The 23,787-nt window shown below is 41.1% G+C and overlaps 1 protein-coding gene across 1 annotated transcript in view; it reads right to left on the bottom strand.

Annotated features, from left to right (window-relative positions):
* The window catches only part of SLCO2A1 (solute carrier organic anion transporter family member 2A1), a 74,911-nt gene extending 51,440 nt beyond the window's left edge, over nucleotides 1–23,471 (bottom strand). Inside the window, exon 1 of the mRNA XM_067465928.1 lies at nucleotides 23,280–23,471. Within this exon, the coding sequence (XP_067322029.1) occupies nucleotides 23,280–23,375 (96 nt within the window). The 5' untranslated portion in view covers nucleotides 23,376–23,471. The remainder of the gene's footprint in view (nucleotides 1–23,279) is intronic.
* Nucleotides 23,472–23,787: the final 316 nt, after the last annotated feature.

Genomic DNA, 23,787 nt, shown 5'->3' with positions numbered 1-23,787 from the left:
GGGGGGGGGAGGGGTGGGTGGGTCATAAAACCCAAAGGCTATTGTGCCTTATCTGCACCATAGCCTCTCTGCCTTTTAGTTGAAGGAGATGAACTACTTATACATTAGCACTCAGAGTCTGGAAAAATAACAGTTTCAAAATGTAATGAAGTTGGAAAAAGTAGTAACTACAAGATAATGCAGAAAAAATTAAGAGGCAGGGCTTGGAACCACAAAACAGCAAAAATATAGGGTATTTTCAAAACACTTTTAAAAAATCTTATTTTGGAATTATGGAAGATATCTTTTCTACACGTATTTCCCTATCCTCCAGAAACCATAGGATTGTGTAAACAACTGTAAGTTATTTAATGTTATGCGAAGTAGGGTTGAGAGCAAACAATTGGTCCACACTCGCCCAGTGAGCCTTGTGTTTGAGTGAAAATTTGTACTCTGACCTCCTTGTGTAAAAGTGTAGGCAGACATAGTAAGGGAAAGATATAGCATCACAATTAAAGGGTGATCAGTGGATATGAAGGAATTCTTTCAAAACCACAAAATATCCCAAGCAGCAGAAGGTAATGAAACGATCACCGAAATAGCAGCCAGCTAAATAAATGGATTGTCGATGGTCAAAATGGCATAAAAAGTTTTAGAGGATAAGGACTTTATTTGGTTTTGTGTAAATAATAACACAGGTACCTCTGATATCAGCTGTGTGTGTTTAAAGCAGGGAGGATCCTGAAAACACATCTCTATGTAATATCACCACTCACTGAAATGCTTTGGCCAAGCAGATGTTACTCAAAAAGTCATACAGTCTTTTCTCATTAATTCTTGTGTTCCCTTCCTATCCTGTGTTGAATTTTACATGGTGACTTCCCGAGATCAAGGACCTGTCTCTTCTTGTACTTTGAAGTGGTATATAATATTAATAGTATTATACTTATACTGTCAGCCCTCCATACCCACAATTTCTACACCAAGGAATTAACCACCCACAGCTTGAAAACACCTTTTTCAAAATCCAAAAAGCCAGCCTTTATTTTGTAATTGTATGTAAAAGATGCCATTTGACTATTTCATTGTATATACAGTAAAGTCTTGCTTATCCAAGCTTCGCTCATCCAATGATCTGTATTATCCAACGCAGTCTGCCTCCCGTACAGATCCTGAGCTGTTTTATTACATTGCAATGTTTGGTGCTAAATTTGTAAATACAGTAATTACTACATAACGTTACCATGTACTGAACTGTTTTTTTCTGTCAATTTGTTGTAAAACATGATCTTTTGGTGCTTAATTTTAAAAATCATAATGTAATTTGCTGTTTAATAGGCTTTTCCTTAATCCCTCCTTATTATCCAACAAGTATCTGTGTGTACATGTGTGTGCTTGGAACATAACAGCAGGAGTTACCAAGGGCCCACTGTACACACGTACATATAATCCTGTTGAAGATAGCATGTTTTTCATAGTTATAACATTAGTTGTAAAAATTCCTGGTTGGTTTAGCATGGAAGTAGGTCAACAATACCAGTAGACTGCATACATCCAAACCATTTGGACAGCCCCCATGGATACTTCCCATGACAAATTTGTAAAAATGGTGAACACGCCTTTCCCTTTATGGAAAGTAACATGCAGGGAAGTGTACACTTTGTTTCCAAGACTAACACTGAAATCAGAATTGGGTTCAAAACAAGGAGACTCAAGTGAATATAGACCTCCTGGAAGTATTGTTTTCATCAGAGTTCAACATTGAACACAGCAGATTGCTTCCAGCAGGTTTCCATGAATGCTACTAGATTCAAAATAATAATGTCCATCTTGTGCTTCTTGTTTTTATGGGGAAAGCATCCATTCCAGAACCAAACCTACCTTTGGCAGATTCTAGGGAGTCTCGGATTTGAATATATCCATCACTAATTTAATGGCTCTTGCTTGCAGCAAAGCATCACTCAGATCACATGCCCTTGTAAACTTGCTTGCAATAAAATCCCCAAATCTGAGAAAGTTGGCCACAGAGCCATTGTGTTAATACTCAAAACAGAAATATCTGGGTAATCAAAATGTCTCAAAAATATAAAGAGTGGCAGGTTTGAAGAACAGAAAGGATGCTGAAACATTCTTTCTCTGATGCAGAGTGGAAAAGCAAAAGAGAACAAGATGAACAGGGGGAGAGAGGTCATGCAGATACAGACAAAATAAGAAACTAGATTTTCTGAGTTTATTCTGCAGTTCTCTGCCTCTCATACTTTCCAGCATCTAGAAAAACGTTAGGTATAAAATCATATTTTGTAACTGGTACACACACCCACACACATTTCTAGTAATGTCCCACCCTGGACATTCCACAGATATATAAACCTCACTTGCCTAGTTTCCAACAGACCTCACAAACTCTGAGGATGCCTGCCATAGATGTGGGTGAAACGTCAGGAGAGAATGCTTGTGGAACATGGCCATACAGCCGGAAAAACTCACAGCAACCCAAGCAAGGTAGTGTCTGCATGAGCACCATAAATCAAACAATGCTGGGCCTCAGAGCTTGTATTTTTTAATACAAGCAGTTTATATGGAGCTTCAAAATCTGTTTTAAATCATCGCATATGACAAATAAAGTGAAGCGATAAGAGAGCTGCAAAAAGGAAACACAGGTGTGGCATGCAGTGAAACAGGACAAAAGGAAGCACAGGAATGAATGTCTTCATCCAAGTGAAAATAGCCTGCTGCAGACACTGTACCTGCATTATAAACACTTGGAGTGAACCAAATATTAACCCATGCCCCTTCCTGCAACAGGCTTTCCTCAAAGACATACTTTTCAGTACATTGCGTACAGGTTGATTTTGCAGTCACATTAAAAAAATGTCAAAGGTAAGGTACATACACAAGAAGAAACACAAACTATGAAAGTCATTTTTTATCAGTGGAAGAGGAGTCCATGGTGGCGCAATGGGTTAAACCCTTGGTCAGGGGTTCGAATCTGGGGAGAGCTGGTTGAGTTCCCTCTGTCAGCTCCAACTTCCCAAGCAGGGACATGAGAGAAGCATCTGGGCATCCCCTGGACAATGTCCTTACAGATGGCCAATTCTTTTACATCAGAAGCGACTTGCAGTCGAACAGAACAGTTGATTTCTCAGGTTCTCATTTATTCTATGGGTCTATTCAATGGAACAAGGAGATGGATTAAGCTCTAGGTCTAAATTGAAAACTACAAGAGTTAAACTATATGCCATAGACATACAGTGCCCCATATTCTTTCTTTTCCTAGAAAGTTCACCTATTAAATTTAGCCTTCCTCGTGTGAGCTCTAAAATAAATTTAAAACTTCATGTACTACCAAGAGATCCCCCCCCCTTTTTTTCTCAGAGAGATTGCACTGCAAAGAGGGGAAGGGCTTAAACTTTTTTTACTTGCATTTGTTGGTCTCAATCCATATCAGATCCACAATGCTTCTTTAGCAGTAAGAAAAATTAGAGTCTCAGCTTCATGACACATCTTAATGCTGAATGCAATATAACTCTAAGGCCAAACAATATGATATTAAACCAGTATATGATGGCCCATGTCCAGATGCACCACCAGAGAAATCAGATAAGCAAACTGTGGCATATCCAGCAGAGTTCATGCATAGTTTGGGGGACTTCCTTATCTAGAGCTGATACAATACAGAATTCACAATTCTGCAAATTCAGACAGATAATTTTAATTCCATAATAAATGTCAAAATATGGGAACATAGACTGAAACAGTATGAAGTACATTGTAAAGCCAATACATATTGGAATAATTTGAGCAGCAATGCTTAAAGGCACCCATCTGAATGGCTCTTAAGGACTTCATCAGATGGCCCTTACAAAACCAGGGCACAGCTGGGGAAATTGTGGGGCAGCATCATGCTGCATTCTGTTACTGTTGGGGATAGTTGGAGTTGTGGTACCCCTTCGCACGATGTTTCCCTGCTGTCCACTGCTTCCTCTTTGCCTCCTCCGGCCTTCTTCTATGATGAGTTGAGTGTCTGGGCTCCATTTGTCCATGCTGCTGGCACCGATCCCCACAGAGGTCCACTGGAAGTAGCATTATGACATATGATGGGATCTGGGGGACTCAGTGCCAGCAGCATGCTGATAGCACAGAGAAGAGGGGAGAAGATGCTTCTCTACCTCAATGTGACGAGATCCTAAGTGTCAATAAAAGCATACTGGTTGGTTTTCAATAGTATCCAAATAATAAGCCTCTAGTTCATAAATCATATCAGGATGTTGTCTTGAAATCAATGAAGATGCCAAGACATTTGGAGACCTTGTCAAGCTTTTCTCACCTAACTGGAGTCATTGATTTATGACCAGGCAGGAGACAAGTTTTTATACAGAGAGATCCCCTTTCAAACATGGAATTTGGATGAAGTCAATGTTTGGAAAAGCACTGACCATTTTAGGAATTTTTTGTTACATGCTTTCCAGCATCCTTATTACAATTTTGTTTTAGCAACATCCTGAAGATATTATCTGATCTAAAATGCCAAGTGTCCCGAAGACAATCTTTGGATGCTTTGGACTAGACATTGTACTTGGATCCACAATGAGAGGGTAAAAGCTGTCACTTCACCCATTCAGGAATGATTTTGGTTTCCTTGAGTGTCCTCTGAGGACACTATTTAAAAACTTTGCCTTATTGGCGAAGCTATCACACCAGCGCTTTAAAGTGGGCAGCCCCACATTTCTACTGCTTGCAGAATTCTGGGAAATGTAGTTTGGGAAGGTGAGGACCTCTATAGGTGAGAATTCAAAAGCCTCTGACCTAAACTACATTGCCCAGAATTCTGCAGATCACAGAAATGCGAGTCTGCCCATTTTAAATCCTTGGTGTGATAACGTGGTTACTTTTAGAATGTTTATACTGAAACTATAAAACCATAAAACCAAAAAACTATAAAACCAAGCTCCCGTTTACAGATCAATTCTCCTTCAGAGAATGTTTCCCTCTGTACCATCACAACCTGGGGATCACAACCAGACACAGTGAAGACATCTGCCCTTGTGCTTTGCTACTCTGCTGCTGAGTAAGCATGCCCAATGTGAAACACATCTCACCATGCCAAAACAGTGGATGCGGCTCTTAATGAGACATGCTGCATTATCACGGGGTGTCTGCACTCTACACCACTGGAGAAATTACACTGTTTAGCTGGTCTTGCACCACCTGACATCTGCTGGGAAGTAGAAACCAATAGTGAAAGGAACAAGGCAATGACATCTGCAGCCCATCCCCTGTTCATATATCAGCCAGCATGCCATTTACAGGGACACTAGCTGGAACACCTCAGCAAGCAAGAGTCCAAAAGTGGCAGGCTCAAACCCAGAATCTCAATCAATGGCTGATACCAAATGAGAGACTCCTTCCTGCACGCACAGAACATTGGCGACTTGGAAGGCGCTGAACAGACTGCGCTCTGGCACCACGAGATGTAGAGCCAACCTTAAGAAATGGGGTTACAAAGTTGAGTCCACAACATGCGAGTGTGGAGAAGAGCAAACCACAGACCACTTATTAAAATGCAAACTGAGCCCTGCCACATGCACAATGAAGGACCTTCTTCTAGCAACACCAGAGGCACTCCAAGGGGCCAGCTACTAGTCAAAGGACATTTAATAGAATGCCAAATTTGCAAACTTTGTGGGGTTCTCTATTTTGTTTTTAGTTTTTATATACAACACAACTGTTTGGTTCGTTCGTGATACGATAAATGAATAAATCACTGCATACACATAGGACATGAATTGGCACTTTTCTCTGGGTGGAGATCGCTTTGATTCTGGGTTGGATTGGATGGCCTTTGTGGTCTCTTCCAATTCTTGTGATTCTAATTTCTGCTCCCAACTCTCTAGATCAGTTGTTTTAAACCTGTAGGTCCCCAGATGTTTTAGCCTTCAACTCCCAGAAATCCTAACAGCTGGTAAACTCACTGGGATTTCTGGGAGTTGAAGGCCAAAACACCTGGGGACCCTGGGGACTCTAGATCCTAGACTTTCTTTTTACCCATGTGCTCAGACTCAATACAGAGAACAATAATCCATATTTCCAAATATTGTTCTGTCTTTTTAAAAAAATGCACACCTCCCAATGTACATAAATAGTCTAAGAAACACAGAGTAGAACACATGGAAGCTTTAATATTGGATTCTTGCCTCTGTCTCTAAATGCAAAGCTCTAAATTTTGTTGCTGGTTTGGATTTTTTGCTGTGATTATTCCTTTTGTATGTTTAAAATATATGTTTGGTTTAATTTTTAGAAGTCTATTGTTCAGGATGTTATCCACTACAGAGCACTTTTTACACCCGTTATATTTCTTGGGTTGGTTCCCTGGTCTGTCCTCCAGTTGATCCACCAACCAGAAATGTTTAACTTGCAGAAGAAAAGGTTGAAAGGTGACATGATAGCAATGTTTAAATTTTTGAAGGAATGTCATATTGATGATAGAGACGGTGTGTTTCCTGCTTCTCCACAGACTAGGACATGGAGCAATTGATTCAAACTACAGGAAAAGAGATTCTGCTTAAACATTACTTCGGCAATAGAATACACCACTTCAAAGTATGGTGAAGTTTCTTTCTTTGGAAGTATTTAAACAAAGGCTGGATGGCCATCTGTTGCAAATGCTTCGATTATGGGATCCTGAATGGCAGCGGATTGAACTAGATGGTCCTTGGGGTCTCTTCCAATTTCCAGTATTTGAAACTACTGCTGGAATGTATCATTAATTAAGAGACTGCGGGGATGAATGCATGGCTTTTCTCCACATTATCTACCCAACAACCAGTATGGAAAGACTAAAACAGTAACTCATTTGCAAACCTCACTGCCGAATGGGGATTTGAACACAGGGTTCCTTGGTCCAAGTCATCTATTGCACATCTATTGAATATTACTCAGCAGGAGTAAAGGGAGGAACAAGGAGGAGAAAATGTGGAGAGAGAAGCCAAAGCTGTTCCACCTCTCAGTTTAGTAGCAGATGTTAAGGCGAACAGAAAATTTCCAGGTGACAACCAATCTGACAATTATAACTGCCTGGGCCTTACAGCAAGGGGGGGGGTGTGTCTTTCAGCCTGAGGGATAAATTCCATTCCACAAAAATCCTGGGGTGAGGGGTGGGAGAGTACATTCCGGTGTTAGGCAGGGGAAAAGAGGAAAGGGTAGGACTAAAATTACAGCATATTTCAGATGAAAGCTTTTACTATCAATAAGGACCAGTTAAAGCATTTCAGTCTTGCAGCTCTGAAGTAAACCTCCACAATTCCTTGGAAACCACCTTTTTTGTGTTTCAGGAGCGACTTGAGAAACTGCAAGTCACTTCTGGCCGTCTGCAAGGACATTGCCCAGGGGACGCCCAGATGTTTTGATGTTTTTTCCATCCTTGTGGGAGGCTTCTCTCATGTCCCCGCATGGGGAACCAGAGCTGACAGAGAGAGTTCATCCATGCTCTCCCAAGATTCGAACCTCTGATCCGTCCATCTTCAGTCCTGCCGGCACAAGGGCTTAACCCATTTATTATTTTCATTAAATCTTTGAGTCAAGCAATGCTTTAGTCTGCTCATGATTGCAATTTTCACTGTGAATGTGCTAGAAAACCAAAGCTAACCTTGGCTCTGGTTTCCCAATCAGCTGGTGTTCTCCATTTAGCCTTTGATACACTCTAGCTTTTTAACTTTGGCCTGATCAAAAGACTTGACTTAAATTCCTTGAGTAGCAGTGCTGGAACTTTTTCTAAATGTATGAAAGTGGTTTCTGAGAGATCTTTAACTGTAAGCTCCTGAACATCTTGCTTTGACCAGTTTCTACCCCACAAGGCATAAGACATTTCTGATGCGATACAGTGGTTTCTTGCCAATTGAGTAGACCCGACTAGCTATGCACAACCATGACATTCATTGGGATCCTTTCAGCAAGTCACCGTTTCTCAGGTTGACCTACTCCACATAATTATTCTGAGGATTTAACAGAAGTGAGCTACTTATGTACATCATTCTGAAGTCCTTAGAGGAACGCTGGATAAAATTTAATGAATAAATAACTAAATGTATATGACAAATAGCAATCACACTCACTGCCTCATCCGGATTTACATCTCTCATGCTCCTCCAATCTTTAGAAAGCCTGAAAAGGTTATCTTTTTTAAGACTACTACTGGGAGTCCTCTGCCAGAATGGACATTGTGCTTCAGGGAGATATAGTCTGAAAAATTAAATTTCCAAACTTTAGGAGACTACTGCCATGACCAAAGCAAAGTTACAAGCCCTCGCTTGGATGTTTCAAGGGGGATTTTACCCCATATGTATTGATTCACAAGTGAATTGAAGTATTGATTCTTCTTTTGGCAATTGCTATTTCTTCTGCCTTGTTTGGTTCAGTAGCTAATAATGGCACAGCTAGTTTAGAATTCTAAAAAAACAAAATATTGTTTGCAATTTCTCATTGTGTGCATGCTCCACTCTTTGTCCTTGAATATGTTTTCAACTTCACAGTGGAATCTTTGTACTCTCAGTGTTTCTTTCTCTATTTTCTTTCTGTGTAGATAAGGTCCTGAATGATAATCTCTTCCCTTCTGCGGTTACAGTTCTCTTTTGCTTTTCCTGACCCTATGCACTTATGCAAACTTTCTTCTCACACAACATCCGAGGCCAGGTCCTCACTCCCAGTATCAGCCACCTTTCCCTCTTATTCTGCTCTGGCTAATCTTATCTATGGGGACCACTCCTTTATGACATTTTAGGCATCCATCCACCACACCCACAATAAAAAGGACCTGGGCACTTTTGTTTCCCCTAAGGGGTTTGGTTATGTTTATAACCGTTGCTCTTGCTGCCTTTGGATCTGTCCTGACTTTTGATTATCAGTTGCAATTGCTAACATGCTACCTGGCAGCTCACTTGATAAAGGTACAACTTAAAAGGACAGGACAATTTGTACATACCCATAGCAGTTACACCACTATGGCATAAGCTCTCAATTTATTGTGTATCTATTGCGGTATAAGCCTATTGCGACATAAGCGCTCTGTGGTTCCCAACCTTTGGGCCTCCGAGTGTTTTGGACTTCAGCTCCCACAGTTCCTAACAGCTGGTAAACTGGCTGGGATTTCTGAGAGTTGAAGTCCAAAATACCTGGAAGCCCAAAGGTTGGGAACCACTGCCTGGGGAACTTTTGGTGGTCCAGATGGTCAGCAATACGTGTTGCAGTATCCCCTAACATTAACCATGTTGACTGGGGCTTCTAGTAGCTGAAGTCCAAAATATATGGAAGGCCAAAGCTCTATTTTATGAAGTGAAGTTTGGCCCTTGTCCCAAGTCACCAGAGATCTTTAAGCTTTGTTCTGGTATGTGCACATTTGTCTGTGTGCATGCACACCAGCACCTGGTACAAGCATTGCAAACTTATTGAGAAATGATATTACTCAACAGATCCAGTGTCGCACAATAGTCTGAGTGTTCAGCTAAGACTCTGGAGACCATGGTTCAAATTTCCATTCAGGTACAGAAAGCCACTGGGTGACCTTGGGCAAATCACACTCTCTCAGTCTCAGAGAGATGGCAACAGAAACCCTTTCAGAACATACTTCACAAAGAAAATCCCATGAGAAGCTAAACTTAGGGTCACCATGAGTCGGCAACAGCTTGAGGACACACAATAGCAACATGATTAACAACACAGCCATCTTATGCAATTTTCCTAAGAAGATTCACTGAGTTCATTGATACTTTCTCTCCCAGAGTTCATAATGTTCGGTTGCAATGACGCAGCAATCCTAGATCACAGGAGAGTAGGCTACACTGAACTTTGAGGTGAAATGTAACTTTCAGAAGTTCCAGGGCAACTTACATTAACATGGGCTACCACCAAACCAGGACAGTTTACAGTACTGAATGGAATTATATCTACAAAGTGCCATATATACTTCTGTGTAAGTCCACCTTATGTTAAATCAAGTACTGAGGTCAAAATTGTGGATTTTGATATGACCTGTTGATAAGTTGAGACCTATTTCAGAGAGATGGGAAAGCATCAATGACACTTCAGTGGATCAACTGCCCCTGGATGCCTCCATTTCCCCATCCAGGTGTTCAAAAAGTCCAGAAGAGGCATCACAGCAGAGAGAGTTAAAAAGGTTGTGCTTATTTTATCTCGGGACAGACTAAGCTCTTGTCTTATGCCACTCGATTCAGAAAAGTGGGTGGCTCCTTTTTTGTGATAAGAATTAAGGTACAGTAAAACACTGACCCACAGATAAGTCAAACCAAGTTTTGGGGTTAATGTTTTGACTATAATTTCCAGACTTATACATAAATATATAGGGTGCCAAATGAACTAGCCCTTCTTCATGCACACACATACCATTTCAGCTTTCTTTTCTGTTCAGCTACTATGAGCAAGGCAAAGGTAGGGTTCTTCTCTCATTTGTAGTGACCTTTGCTCCTCGAAATTGCCTCCCCACCTGTCCTGACACTGCTGCCAAGCCAAACACATGCCAGGTCCTGACTCAATCACACACAAGTCACTGTTGACCCAAGTCACTTGTTCTCCTACTGGTGTTTCCCCAGTCAGGTAAAGAGGGCAAGCACAATAGTGCCTTGCAACATCCTTCAAACTGCAAAGCATTTGCTCTAAGCAAAGGTTGACATTTCTAGACTTGGAAGAAATTGGACTGAAATGCATACAATCTAAGGAATGGCATCAGAAGCAGTTTTATTGGTTAGGGCACATGCCTGGAGACTACAAAGACTTACCGTAATGTCAGATCTCATTCCGGTTCCCCTCTTTATGTTATGTTAGTTTCACCGAAATAGATGGAATTGCTTTTGTAGTACAAGTAGGACATCAAATTTTGGGCAAAGAACATGAGTTTGTTATCCTTGCCAGGAAATCCACATAACTTTATAGCACCTCTCTGTTCTGCATATCCAATCCATATTAGGCCTAAAGCAACACGAAATCAATCAATTCTCTTCCTACAGACTGCACTCCCCACACCCCACTTCAACTACCATCAGTAACCAAAAAAAGCAATATTCATGCACTTGTCCCAAATGGGCACAGCTGCCATCCAATTCTGGCATTGTCTCATTTAAAAAAAATATGACAAGCATGTTTCCCTGCTGTTCTAGAGATGTGCTAAAAAGTACTACAGGAAATCCTCAAATTACAAACAAGATAGGTTCTGTAGGTTTGTTCCTAAGTTCAATTTGTTTGTAAGTCAGAACTGGTACTTTTTAAAGTGCAACTCCAGCCAAATACACACACACACACAATCCATCCATCCATCCATCCATCCATCCATCCATCCATCTATCTTTGGATAGCACAGGTAAGGGTTAACACCCCAGTATTGTTTGTTTTGCTTTCTGTGCCTCTGTTCAGAAGACTTCACCTCATTTCCTGTCCCTGTAATAAATGGATTTTGAAAAATTTAGCTTGTGCAAACAAGGATTGGTGACAAAGCTCCAGTGGAGACACCTTTTCCCCATGATCACTCTTTCAGGAATAAATTTTCCTTCTGAGGGGTAGATTTATCTCATTTCTTGTTGTCTCACCCTTATTCTTAGCTATGAATCATTTGTAAGTCAGATGTCTGTAACTTGGGGACTGCCCATTCTCTTCGACACCATTTCTATTCCAGGGAATTCATTTGGACACATGAATCTTCTCCTCCCTCCTCTGTCCATTTTGCCACCCCTCAAATTTTAATCCAATCCAAATCTTCTTTTCTGCCCAATAAGAAGACAATGAACAGTTGCCCTGTTTCATTTTACTATTTCCACTACTGCTTTTCTGAGGATTCTGAAATGCTTTCCATATTTCATCCTTACAAACAAGCATACATCCATGTAATAGCAAGGTAAAGAACATTTAACTACCCCAGCCTTGCTAGAACTCCCATCAGTCATAGCCAAAATAGCCAATGGTGAGGGATCATGGAAGTTATAGGATTTCTAACTAGAGATGGTAGCTTTACAGAAATTTTAAACCCACAAAGAAACAAGAGTAAATTTAGAAAAAATGAAAATTTGAAGGAAATGAACTATGTGCAATATTTAACATTCTTATTGAACCTAAACCTTAGTCACTACTTTAACAACACATAATGAATCACATAGTTTGTACATAAAACCTACTATCTAGCGCAGTTGTTCCTAACCTTTTTTTTGACCAGGGACCACTCTCCAACATTAACACCAAAAAGGTTACGAATCAGTTTTTGGTCAACTTTAGATTCCGCTGATTCAGAAAATTGCATTGGATAGACCACATCAGCACTAGTTTTTGACACAGAACATATGCCCTCCAGTAGTCGGCATCTGCTTGCCCACAGAAAACCATATTTAATAAGCCTCAGCACTATAAGAGGATTTTGCAAGACCAGTCGCTCTCATTGCAAAGGTGTAGTAATGAGGTCGCAGACCATATTTTAGTTCTTGGGGACCAGTGGTGGTGCATGGACCAGTGGTGGTCCATGGACCACAGGTAGAGAACCACTGATCTAACACATTTATGAAATTATGCAACATATGCATGAATGCTTATTTACAAATGAACATTGATGAGTTTAAGGGTTTTACATTCAAGTATTTGTAAGAATGTAACCTGGTTGTATAAGAATCAGGACTGCAGATCCTCCCAATACTAGAGACAGGCATTCTGTGCTACCTAAGCAAATAGTTCCTTGCAATCTGGGAAGTAAGAAAAAAATAAAAGTTAAAAATAGAAACTATAAATATTACAGTAAACAAAAGATAGTGTATTATTAAAACAGAAAGTCTCATCCAGTAACAGTACCAAGGACTAATGACATATTTGGAAATTCGGCTAAAGGTTATAACAGAGAGAAAAATGAAGATGTCAAATATTACCCATTGGAATATGGAAACTCTGGTTCAAAATAAGCTGCGATACCAGAGTAGTTGTTTGGGGAAGCATGTTTCTCCATTGGAGTCTACCTGAGTCCTATAGTGAGGATAAGGGAAATAATTTTCTCAGATTACTGAATTGCCTCTCAAGGGAGATTCAATTGGTTCCCTCTCCACTCTCTCTCGTTTTATTAAATTAGGTGTTTAGCTTTTAACTAGTGATGGCTGAAGGGACTTTTAGTGAGGTGTGTCTTATTGTTGTCTTTATTATGTTTTTAAGGTGTTTTGATTGTTTTAAATGTTGTTCCCAAACACTCTCCCAATCTAACAGGAGAGTAATATGTCTAAACAAAACATATAAAATCCTATAAATGTCTTTCCTTGACTTAGAATTTTTCCTTTTTTGGTACAGAATATATGGAGCCCTGGAAAGACCTGTACTGAATAATAATTCACCATGCAATTTTCACCTTTGACTGCCCAATTCCACCTTGCACATTTTGAAATGAAACACAGGCAGATGAAGAAACAATGGTTCCAGAAGTTACCACTGAGACTGTTGTGCCTTTTTGGAAAAACTGTGATACAAAGTCTGAAGTTTGTGAATACTACTAGTGATATTATCTTGATGCAGAAGACAGTGGAACATTTTCATTAAGACAAGTGGAGGTAATAGTTACAATATATTCAGTAATAGGAATGTGCTCTATTCTAGGTCCTCGTTTTGGACAAGTTGGAGTAGGATCAGAGAAAGTAAAAAAAAAAAAAGACAAGGCATGAAAAACAATTGAAGGACACTTGGGGCTGCCTTCGAGGACTGTTTGGAAGCTTCAACTAGTCAAACAGTTGGCAGCCAGATTGCTCACCAGAGCTGTGTACAGCTAGCATTGCGCCCCCCTATTATGTCAACTCCACCGGCTGCCAATTTGCTACCGAGCACAATTCAAAGTGCTGGTCTTAGCCTATTAAGTGCTAAATGTTACCGACCCAGCTTACTTGTCTGAATGTATCTCCCTCTACAACCCACCTTGAAGATTAAGATCATCAGGAGAGGCCCTGCTCTCGATCCCACCATCCTCGCAAGTACTGCTGGTGGGGACAAGAGACAGGGCTTTTTTAGTGGTGGCCCCTGGCTGTGGAATGTCCTCCCTAATGAAATCAGATCAGCCCCCTCCCTCCTATCCTTTAGGAAAAAACTTAAAACTTGGTTGTGGGACCAAGCATTCGAGCAGCAGGCAGAGTGTTATCAATGAGAATGATTTATTGGACTGACAACAGACTGATCTGGATTATGACTTGAACGTGCATAATTTTAATTAGATGTTTTTATATGTGATATTTTAAAAACATAGAGCAGTGAAAGTGTGGGAAAGCAGGGGTATGAGGACATGCAGAAGTACAACAGATTTGCAAATCAGTGCCATGGTGCTAATGGAGAAAGGTGAAATAACATGGCTGGCTGCACATGCTGGTATATAGCCACTATTTATCATGATGGGAGTGCCGTGGAATAGCAGCTACATGTAATAAAGCCCTAAATCATTTGAATTATAGAAGGAACTTCTTGATAATAAGAATTGTTCAGCAATGGGACCAATTGCCTAGTGAGCTGGGCAATTCTTCTCTGGACATTTTCAAAAACAGATTCAACAGCTATCTACTGGATGTGCTCTAGCTGGAGATCCTGCACTGAGCAAGGGACTTGACTTGATGGCCAATGGGGCCCTTTCCTTTCTGTAATTTGAAAACGTACGTGTTCTCCCTATCTGTGGAAAAAATTAACATATCTGATGAAGTGAAGTTTCTACTTCTACTTCCTCTAATTTTGATCCCTCCAGATGTGTTTGGCTGCAACTAGATGTGCTATTTTGGAATGGCAGCCATCTGTTTTACACTACGTCAGGAAATACTGCTCTGGCTCATGAAAGCTTATACCACAATACATTTGTAAATCTTTACAGCCTATTTCTGGTCTCTGACAATTTTGTACACGTAGGCTGTTCTATCTAACTTCCACATAAACGAGACACAAACATTCACATTCGTTTTTCAGATACAGTTTTTCACTGGCATATGGATGTTGCTATTAAGCCAACAGGGATTTTTTATATACAACTTGCATATAAACTTTGAAAAGGAGAATGATGGAAGACAGTAGAAAATTAATTCAATCAAGGAGGACACAACCAAGAATTTGCAAAACCTGACCAGGACAGTTGACGACCAGGCCTGTTGGCCAACTCTTAACCACTCGGCTATCATGGGTTTAAGTTCACCAGACAGCAAATAACAAGAAATACACAACTTAATACAGACATTTCTAAATTCAATTTTTGAATCAGGAACTGTATTACAAAACTTTAGCCTTTAAGCTAAACCTATTTAATCTTCATATTAGTCTAGAAATAGTCAGTTAGGTTAGTTTTAAAATGCAAACTAGATGATATTTCTCTCCCCAAAAGCTTGATGAGAATGTAATATTTGCTGGTGTCAGTTCTACAACACACCCTCACTGCTAATTCTGCCTCTTACCCACCATTCTGTCATGATGAATTTTCCATAGTGCAGGTTGCAATTATCTAAGTGCAATGATAAGAGAGGACTAGTTCCTTATTTTCCATCAACAAATCCAGCTAAACAAACCCACCGAGTTGACACCTCAGGAGTCATGTGAAAGTGATTCAGCCATATGCCTAACTCCCCCACATACAAGATTAAGATTAAGTAAGATTAAGAAGAAAATATAGGGAGAGTGGGTGAGATATAGGGAAAGAATATGCAGCATCAAGGACTTGATCTGAAAATACTATGTTTGTTATTTCTGGAACAACTTTTGAGAAAGGTGCTTTGTAAATGCTGTGCCATAAAACAAACAGGAACTCCATTATCAGGATCTGACAGACTGGAGCTTGGAACTTCGTTCAACAGAGAATTGCTTCGGACTGGAAGTGAAGCAATGCTCTGCAGCTGCCAGTGGTGCTTAGGAGACTAGTGCAGGGTGTTTAGTTTCTGAGACAGTAAACACATACTCCACAGGTAAGGTCTTGGCACGGAGCCACCTATTGCACAGAGTCAACAAAGTAGAGCTATATGTGTGTATATACAGTGGCGCTTGCTGACCCTCCGTGGGAGCATTGTTAATGTGTCACCATAGGAAAAACAATTGCTGAAATGATGCTCTTCGGACTGTAATCAACAGGTTGCACATGAAAACAGTCATCTAAATAGGCAGAACAGAGTTTTAAAAAACCAAATGAGTAGACACCAAAGATTAATTCCACCAAAATTGCACAAACACAAAGTAAATGGGTAAGCGAATAAAAGTACACTGAGAGATATGTCAACATGTTCCTATAGTCAAAACCCAAAACAGTGAACTATTTTGTAAGTTGTTATTGTATTTAAATAAAATCTTTTTTTTAAAAAAAAAACATGTTCCTATAGTTTCCTCAGCATGCTTATGGCTGTCAGAAGACAAAAATCATGATTATAAAACAAAACACCTCCCTCGTTCTATAGAGAACATCACTTGCTATGATACTGACATAAGTATGAATGATATTTATGAACAATTTACAATACCATCAATCTAATAAGTGCAGAACATGATGGGGGCATCTGTAGCCCAGCAGATACTGATAGATTCCCACCATATCATCTTGGATTGGCAAGGTCTGATGGTAAGAGTCCTGCAATATCTAGAACAATGGTCCCCAACCTCTGGGGTTTTGGACTTTGCTCCCACAGTTTCTAACTGCTAGTAAGCTAGACGGGATTTCTGGGAGTTGAAGTCCAAAACAATGGAGGTCCAAAGGTTGTAAGGTATAGGTTCTCCTATTTCTGTAGATGAAAGCATCTGTATAATATAGAAGTTAGATCAGGCACTTCAGCCTTCCAGATGTTTTGGACTTCAACTCCCACAATTCCTAACAGCCAGTAAATTGGTTGGGATATCTGGGAGCTGAAGTTCAAAACAGTGGCATTGTGGAGACTCAGATTTGAATCCCAATCAACATTTCTCCATTTGACCTTTGAATCCAAATTTGAAACAGGGTGGGAAACCCATCTATACTGATCAGTTTAAAAGCAAACGATAAACTTGTCATAGCAGAAGCAACACTGGGTCTGAAGGAAAACCGACTTAGGGAACTTGCCCCAAATAGTCTTGCTTAGTTTAGTGCTGGATCACATGGGTTTTATGAAATCCATGACTGACGCTATTCACTATGTATCTCATATGGGTGATTCCATGTAGAACACAGCACACTTTGCATCACTTTACACCAAATTCATTTTACTTGGAACAATGAGAAGCCCACATCACTTTTCTGTCCAAGATGGTGTCAGAAGTCATCTCTGTTCATGGGTATTTCTCCATGGAAAAAACCAACCAAGGTGGCATTATAAGTACAGCAGGATCAAAGGGACCAGCAAGGAGGGACATGACTTGTGTGTTTGCTTATGACCCAGAAGAATTCAAGACAAGGGACTTTTGTTCTCCAGAGTGTGTCCAGAGGCTTTGTTTCCTGTAAATCCACAGGAGACAAACTCTTATAACTGGTTGATCTGCCTCATGAAAACTCAGGCTTATTGTGGAAATGCTGATAAATTCTTCCTTGTGGTGCTACTGTCTGGAGTGTCAATAAAGTGTTACATAATGATAGTGGTCAACAAATGGTTTCCACCTCTCCCGCCTGCTTTGGAATGTGCTAGTGAAAATCACTGGAAAAAAACTGTGTCCACTAATGTGATCTTCGCAACAAGAAATGTGGTGTTAAGCCTCTCTCTGGGTGAGACATTTGTGCACTGATCACAATCAGACAGTTTCCATGACTGACCAGTTTTCCATAATTACTAGTTTTATTTATTTGTTTCCCATTTCCTTCATTGGACACAAGACAGTTTACAACCATTTACAATCAGTCTATGATACTATTATCACCGACTCTTTGGGGACTTTCAGATGAGGTATTTATTATGCAATATCTATGCCTCATTCATGTACTGGGGAAGTGAGAGAAGCAGGACCCATAGGTTCTTATCATCACTTTGAAGCTTTCTCACTATTGTTCTATCGTTTCCCATCTTTAAGCAAGGTTACATTTATTTCAATACATCTACACCAGATATGGACAAACTTGGGCCCTACAGGTGTTTTGGACATCAATTCCCACAATTCCTAACAGCCTACCAGCTGTTGGGAATTGTGGGAGTTGAGGTCCAAAACACCTGGAGGGCTCAAGTTTGCCCAGGCCTGATCTACACTGTTTCACAGGTTAAGGCACAAAGACTGGCAAACAAACTATGCAAAACATTTAAAAGGCCCTCAATGTTTTGATTTGATCTTAATCTGGTTTAAATTTCTTAACAAGGAATAATGTATCTTTGTGGACTTTCTCACAATTTGAAATTTCATTTCTCCTTATTGTATAGAATCAGTTACAGTAGTCTAGCTCAGTGGTCCTCAACCTGTTGTGTCAGCTCCACTGGCTGCCAGTCCATTTCCGAGCACAATTCAAAGTGCTGGTCTTGACCTATATGGTTTCGGCCCCAATTACTTGTCCAAATGTATCTCCCTCTACATCCCGCCTCAGACTTTAAGATTGTCCGGGGAGGCCCTGCTCTCGGTCCCGCCTTCTTCGCAAATGTGTTTGGCGGGGATGAGAGACAGGGCCTTATCAGTGGTGGCCCCTGCCTCTGGAATACTCTCCTCAGTGAGATTAGGTCAGCTCCATCCCTCCTCTCCTTCAGGAAGAAGCTTAAATCATGGTTCTGGGGCCAGGCATTTGTGGAGCAGGCTTGATAGTGATTGCAATGTTATGTGAACTGCCAATGGAACAGGCTCTGACAGTCTTGGGATGCTGAATTGGATTGGATTTGGCTAAATGGTTGTTAATGTTTTTAAAATGGATTTTAACTTAATCAATTTATTTAATGTGTAATGTTGATATATTGTGTATGTATTTTGTATGTGTTGCCATAGAATTGTTGCCGTTGTAAGCCGCCCTGAGTCCCCCTTCGGGGGTTGAGAAGGGCAGGTTACAAATGTTGGAAATAAATAAATAAATAAATAAAATAAACCAGGGGCTCGCAGAAATCCTAATAGCTAGTAAACTAACTGGGATTTCTGGGAGTTGTAGCCCAAAAACATCTGGGCGCCCCAGGTTGAGAACCACTGGTCTAGCTTATCCAACATAAATGGGCCAGCAGAACGTTGGATAAGCGAAAATGTTGGATCATAAGGAGGGATTAAGGAAAAGACTATTAAACGTCAAATTACATCATGAGTTTACAAATTAAGCACCAAAACATCATGTTTTACAACAAATCGATAGAAAAAGCAGTTCAATACACGGTAACGTTATGTAGTAATTACTGTATTTATGAATTTAGCACCAAAACATTACAATGTATTGAAACAGCTGTGGATTCGGGCGGGAGGTAGACTGTGTTGGATAATAGAGAACATTGGATGAGTGAAGGTTGGATCACCAAGATTCTACTGTATATGCTTTTCAAACTTTTATGCTGGTTGATTGTGAACTTTAGAGTAATATGGATTTACCTTGTGTTCTCTTTTAACAATATACGAATTAGAAAACCACTAATCTACCTCAAGGTTGGAAAATATTCTAGATGTTGTCACACTTCAACTCCCAACAGGAGCCGCGGTGGTGCAACAGGTTAAATCCTTGTGCCGGCTGAACTGCTGACCTGAAGGTTGGCGGTTCCAATCCACAAAACAAGGTGAGCTCCTGTCTGTCAGCCCCGGCTTCCCATGTAGGGACATGAGATAAGCTTCCCACAGGATTGTAACACATCTGGGCGTACCCTGGGCAACGTCTTTGCAGACAGCCAATTCTCTCACACCAGAAGCGACATGCAGTATATTCCAAAGCTGCTTCTGACATGATTTATATAAAAAACCTCCCAGCAGCCCAATCTAACATAACCAGTGGTGAGGAATGCTGGCAGTTGCAGTTCAATAACCACCTGGAGGGTGACACAGTTTGTATCCCTGATATATACACACACAGGTGCAAACAACTCATTCCGTATGAGCTGAATTTGGCTCAGGCATTTCACTTTTAGTAATGGCAATTGTTTTTCTTCCCTTCTGTTCTACAACTTTTCTCTGAACTTTGCTGGTGGTCATTCACTGCTCTCTGCTTCTTCCCTCCAGCTAGCCAGCATCTGCTCTCTGCCCAGATACATCTTTTGCAAAAGCAAGCTGTGTTGTGCCAAGCCAGCACCCGTTAGCACTTTGGACATTTTTCTGTCAGCAAGAGCACCAATAACTGCTCCTTTGTCATCATTATTCACACAAAAGATGGAACACACACATGTTCAAAGGACGCTGCTGTTCCCCAAAGAGCCTCAGGCAAACTGCAAGCATTTAGAGAACCCACTGTCCAGATGAAAAAAGTTACAGCAGCTTCTACTCCAGAGGAAGGGGGGGGGGGGGACTAATTTATGCCAGCACAGTAGTTGGCTCAAGGACAGAAGAATCAACATCCAATTAAAACATTGTCCTTGGACTTAAACCTCTTCCAGTTTATTTATATTCAGGTATTCCAGATTAACCAAACTGTGAATCAGAGTGAGTAAATAGATAAGCCTGAGTTTATCAATCACAAGGAACTATGCATTGGGTTTCTGGTTAAAATATAAGTTTTATCTGACAGTATTCAACACTGTAACCTGAAGTAAGGGCACATCTACACTGTAGAATTAATGCAGTTTGATGTCTCTTTAGCTGCCCTGGCTCAGTGCAATGGAATCATGGGAATTGTAGTTTTAAAAGGTCTGAAAAGCCTTCTCTGCCTTACCAAACTACAGAACCGCAGTGACACAACGGCTTAAACCCTTGTGCTGGCTAGACTGCTGACCTGAAGGTTGCCAGTTCAGCAAGATGGAGTGAGCTTCCATCTTGCAGGGACATGAGAGAAGTCTCCCAGTAGGATGGTAGCACATCTGGGCGTCCCCTGGGCAACATATCTGTAGATGGCCAATTTTCTCACACCTGAAGTGACTTGCAGTATGTTCTCAACTAACTTCTGACACGATAAAAAAAAACCCCAAACTACAAATACCTGATTTCCATAGTCTGTATACATCATAGTCAAAGTGGTGTCAAACTGCATTAATTCTACAGGTAGATGCACCCTGAGTGTGATCCATGCACAGCAAAGCACCCACTGTTTTCCTATTTGTTAATTAACAAACTATCTGATTTATATTTTTCTCATTCGGAGACACATCCTGCTGCTTTTAAGGGAAACATAAACACAACATTGCATTTTCTACCCCACGTGTGCTCCTATTTACTCCTATGCAAGTCTTCCTGGTTTCAGTAAGGCTCACTTCCAGGTAAAATGCAACATAAATTCAGCACAGACCCCTTTTACACAACTGAATAAAATCCCACATTTTCTGCTTTGAACTGGAATATATGGCAGTGTGGACTCAGATAACCCAGTTCAAAGCAGATACAACATAACTCCTTTCTCTGTTCTGTCCTGTTCTGTCTGTCCAAATGGCACTGAATATTTGCTGTGTATGCGTACTGTGATCTGCCCTGAGTCCCCTTGAGGAGATAGGCCGGAATATAAATAAAGTGTTATTATTATTACTCTATTGTGGGATTTTCTACCTTGATATTCTGGGTTATATGGCTCTGTGGAGTGGTCCACATAGTACAGAAGTTCAGAATGGGATGCACATGCAAAGTTGATGCATCTACACAGTCAAATTGATGCAGTTTGATGCCACTTTTGCTGCTATGCTTCAGGGCTAGGGAATCATGAGAGTTGGGTTTGGAGAAGTTTGGCTTCTTCTGCCAAAGGGCCCTTCTACACAGCCCTATATCCCAGAAAATCAAGGCAGAAAATCCCACAATATCTGTTTTGAGCTGGATTATCTGAGTCCACACTCAGATCATGTTGGATTTTCTGCCTTTATATTCTGGAATATAGGGCTGTGTAGAAGGGTCCAAAGAATACTGGTGTCCCAGGGCCCTTTTACACAGCCATATAACCCAGAATATCAAGGCAGATAATCCCACAATATCTGCTTTGAACTGGATCATCTGATTCCACACTGCCATGCAATCCAATTCAATGTGGATTTCATACAGCTGTATGGAAGGGGCCTCAGCAAACTACATCTCCTGGGAGAGGTGTTAAATTCCCTTAATTCTCGATAAACCCACTCATATTTCCAGAAAATAAACTTTGAGTTGTTGAGGATGCCTGCCATAGATGCAGGTGAAAGGTCAGAAGAGAATGCTTCTGGAACATGGCCAAACAGCCCGGAAAACTCACAGCAACCCAGTGATTCTGGCCACGAAAGCCTTTGACAGTACTACTTTCTTTGTATCCTGCTTTTATCTCTAGACCAGCATTTCTCAACCCAGGGGTTGTCACCCCTGAGAGGGTCGTGAGGGGGTGTCAGAGGGGACGCCAAAGACCACCAGAAACCACAGTATTTTCTGTTAGTCATGGGGGTTCTGTGTGGGAAGTTTGGCTCAATTCTATCATTGGTGGGGTTCAAAATGCTCATTGATTGTAGGTGAACTATAAATCCCAGCAACTATAACTCCCAAATGTCAAGGTCTATTTCCCCAAAAATCCACCAATGTTTGCATTTGGGCATAGTGAGCATTTGCGCCAAGTTTGGTCCAGATCCATCATTGTTTGAGTCCACAGTGCTCTCTGGATGTTGGTGAACTACAACTCCACACAACTCAAGGTCAATGCCCAGCAACCTCTTCCAGTATTTTCTGTTGGCCATGGGAGTTCTGTGTGCCAAGTTTGGTTCAATTCAATTGCTGGTGGAGTTCAGAATGTTTTTTGATTGTAAGTGAACTACAAATCCCAGCAACTACAACTCCCAAATGACAAAATCAATCCCCCCAATCCCACCAGTATTCAAATTTGAGTGTATTGGGTATTTGTGCCAAATTTGGTCCAGTGAATGAAAATATATCCTGCATATCAGATATTTACATTACGGTTAATAACAGTCGCAAAATTATAATTATGAAGTAGCAACGAAAATAATGTTATGGTTGGGGGGTCACCACAACAGGAGGCACTGTATTAAGGGGTCAAGGCATTAGGAAGGTTGAGAAACACTGCTCTAGACTGAGACACACACGAAAACAAAACACAAAGTGCAATTAAACATCCACAAGTGTTAGAATACAATTCAGCAGCCAATCATCAACAAACAAACAAACAAACAAACAAGGGATGGCTCTCCCCAGCCTGCAAAGCGTAGAAGTCGCACCCAGCCCAACTTTGGGGAACTTTTCGATCCTTTCCCAAAAGCTTTGGAAACCCGGTGGGTAACTTGGCTGGAGTTGGAATGCGAGCTGGGAAAGCCCCCCTTTACCTTAATGTTGCAGAAGATGCCCCCGGAGCAGGCCTTGAAGCTGGGGGTCTTGTCTCCGCTCCGGGGCGCTTTGCCGCTGTCGGGCAGGACCCCCATCTTCTTCTTCTTCTTCTTCTCAGGTGCAATCCTTGGCGGCCAGAAGAGAGCCTTCTTCCCAGGAGGCGCCTGAATGGGAAGGAAACAAAGCCTCAGCCGGGCGTTTTTATAAGCCCGCTCCGAGCCTTGAAGTGGTGGCGAGGAAACAAACGCGCCTTCTCTCCTCCCTCTTTTCCCTGGGCTTCAGCGCCGCAAGGAGGAGGCCCGGAGAAGCTCCAAGGAGCCCGAAGCTGCATCTACAACAGGCAAGCCATGGGCAAACTTGGACCCTCCAGGAGTTTTGGACTCCAGCTCCCACCATTCCTAACAGTTGAGTCCAAAATACCTGGAGGGCCCAAGTTTGCCCAGGCTTGGTGTAGTAAATGCGCCCCTAGTGCTTTAGAGTTACTCACTTAAGCGAGGATAGAATCAT

This window comes from Anolis sagrei, chromosome 3 (assembly GCF_037176765.1).
Source record: "Anolis sagrei isolate rAnoSag1 chromosome 3, rAnoSag1.mat, whole genome shotgun sequence".
NCBI lineage: Eukaryota > Metazoa > Chordata > Lepidosauria > Squamata > Dactyloidae > Anolis > Anolis sagrei.
Note: the sequence above shows the minus strand (reverse complement) of the source record. Positions and strands in the feature narration are given on the sequence as shown.